The 2,537-nt window shown below is 40.8% G+C and overlaps 1 protein-coding gene across 1 annotated transcript in view; it reads left to right on the top strand.

The window, feature by feature from the left end:
* Positions 1 to 2,260, top strand: part of LOC147612401 (2-Cys peroxiredoxin BAS1, chloroplastic-like) — a 3,262-nt gene extending 1,002 nt beyond the window's left edge. Inside the window, exons 2-7 of the mRNA XM_086783012.1 lie at positions 582 to 656; positions 903 to 984; positions 1,105 to 1,184; positions 1,416 to 1,541; positions 1,632 to 1,745; positions 1,830 to 2,260. Coding sequence (XP_086639138.1) covers positions 582 to 656; positions 903 to 984; positions 1,105 to 1,184; positions 1,416 to 1,541; positions 1,632 to 1,745; positions 1,830 to 1,946 — 594 coding nt within the window. The 3' untranslated portion in view covers positions 1,947 to 2,260. The remainder of the gene's footprint in view (positions 1 to 581; positions 657 to 902; positions 985 to 1,104; positions 1,185 to 1,415; positions 1,542 to 1,631; positions 1,746 to 1,829) is intronic.
* Positions 2,261 to 2,537: the final 277 nt, after the last annotated feature.

Below are 2,537 nucleotides of genomic sequence, written 5' to 3' on the forward strand. Positions count from 1 at the left end.
TTGTGCGCTAACTGCAATTGGATTCCTGATTATGCTCATTGGTTTTCTTTTGTGTACTTTGTTCATTAGAGCCTGGTAATGGTCTTGGCATATGCACTTGACTCCTCAGCTTGTGTATCTTGTCCTTCAAGCTTTCTTGGGTATGCATATAGTCTCTGTTCATATCTCTTATATCTTGTATGTTTCAGTGTTCTGCACTTGCCTTTGGCTCCATGCGTTGTCATGTTCTAAGGACTTAATTTGCAATCTTTGGTAGCTTTTCTTAGTTGTTTTGGCCTTGGAAGTTTGGAAGCTTCATTGCCTCTTTTTCCTCTCCCAATGACAAGCTCTTGTTTTAATTAGACATTTAAGGGAAATGCATTTTGTCAGTCATGCTTTGTCATGGTAGACGTGATCAATGCTCCTTCGCATCAAGCTTTTTTGTTATAATTGGTTAGCGCTGTCTTCACATTTGCAGTCCTCTACTTTGGCAGGGAGAGCTTCGCATCAATGCACACTAGTATCAAGCTTTTTTGATATAGTTTGTTAGCTCTGTCTTTACATTTGACTTTCACTCCTTTACACTTCTTCTAATTTGGCAGGGAGAGCTTCCATTGGTGGGCAACGAGGCTCCTGATTTTGAGGCAGAAGCTGTCTTTGATCAAGAGTTTATCAATGTACACTTTCTCTCTCTCAAAATATATGCATTTACATACATATATAGATATAGATATCTGAGAAAGCTGATCTATCAGCACTTGCAACACCACATTGTTGAGAAGAATAGACCTTTGCTATAACGGTTTTTCTTGCTTCAGTCATGGAGTTGCGTCTATTCACTTCTCGGAGTAGGTCTATTTTTTATTGAAACTCCTAACACATTCACCCTTACCACTCATCCGCTAAAATGCTTCTTAATGCAGGTCAAGCTTTCAGATTACAGGGGGAAGAAGTACGTGGTTCTGTTTTTCTACCCATTGGACTTCACCTTTGTCTGCCCTACAGGTACCATGGTGCCTGCTGATGTACTTGTTTATTTTATTGCCAGTTGACATTGTCACCAGCAGTATCGAGTTCGTTAAGCTTTATAGTACTTATACTGATCAAGGGTCGTGTTTGGAACAGAGATTACGGCTTTCAGTGATAGGCATGGGGAATTCGAAAAGCTGAATACTGAAGTAATCGGTGTCTCAATTGACAGTGTGGTATGAGAAATGTCAATGTTACTATTGTGCCTCACATTTTGCTCTTATCGACTCTTATTTCGATTGATGACAAGCTGTGGATAAACTGCTAATCACATAACTGCACATACCATGTGTACTGTGTGGATGCGTTCAAGTGCACATGCACGTGTGTGGGCTGGCTGGTGGGTGTGCACTGGGTGTGCACCTGTTTGATGAAAAATTTACACAATGTATATTTGTGATCTGCAGTTCTCTCACCTTGCATGGATTCAAACTGACAGAAAGTCAGGGGGCTTGGGTGATCTTAAATATCCACTTGTAGCTGACCTTACCAAGACTATCTCAAAGGCTTACAATGTCCTGATCCCCAGCCAGGTAAGCCAAGATGCAGGCTCAATATTTTCTTGCCCTCACATTATCAGCAGGAATCTTCTATGTATTTTGTGGTTTTCCTGGCTGTGTTAGGGTGTTGCTCTTCGAGGCCTCTTTATCATTGACAAGGAAGGCATCATTCAACATGCAACCATTAACAACCTTGCCATCGGGCGCAGTGTGGATGAGACTTTGAGAACTCTACAGGTATATGGTTTCTTTCAGATGCTCTCCTTTAGGTAATTATATAGCCTTTGGAATGCCAATTTCAATTCATGGGCTATTGTTCAGGCTGTACAATATGTACAAGACAACCCTGATGAGGTTTGCCCGGCGGGATGGAAGCCTGGTGAAAAGACAATGAAGCCTGACACCAAGCTGAGCAAAGAATATTTTGCAGCTATCTGAGCTAGAGATTTTTGATCTATGGGCACATAGGTGCTAAGATTTCAAATGTTTTTAGTGAGAAGAGGAGTGAGATCAAATTTTTCCTACTCCTAAGTGAGATACTTGTTCTTTAAAGTTTCTAGATCACCTCTACATTCTAACTCATTCAGAATGCACAGGCTGGGCCTTTGTTCGCGAGCGTGGGCCTCTTAGTTTTGGACATGCAAATCGCTGTCTGCCTTTACTAATATGCATTTCGAGCTATGTAGACATAATGAGATGCAGCCCAGTTGTTACGGCATTTGATGTCTATCTAGCTCTTCTTCTGCTTTTAAGAGCCTAGTGCTGATTTTGTTTTGTCAATTCTCTTTAATTAAGTCTATGAAGAAGTAAAGAAAATCAACCTATTATATGTGATGAGTGTAGTGTGTCCAGACCTCATCCAAAGTACACATTTTTGCAAATGCTTGACACACAAACCAAGGCTGGAGTAGCTTCTGGGCCTGCCTTATGTGAAAGGAAAGCCAAATGAGTGTTCCAAGCTTTGCTAAGTAATCAAGCAAAAGGTACATAATTGCCGAGATTTTCCAAGAAATTGTTGTAGAATTTTGC

Source organism: Cibotium barometz, chromosome 45, assembly GCF_041138505.1.
Source record: "Cibotium barometz isolate CiBa-2024 chromosome 45, ASM4113850v1, whole genome shotgun sequence".
NCBI lineage: Eukaryota > Viridiplantae > Streptophyta > Polypodiopsida > Cyatheales > Cibotiaceae > Cibotium > Cibotium barometz.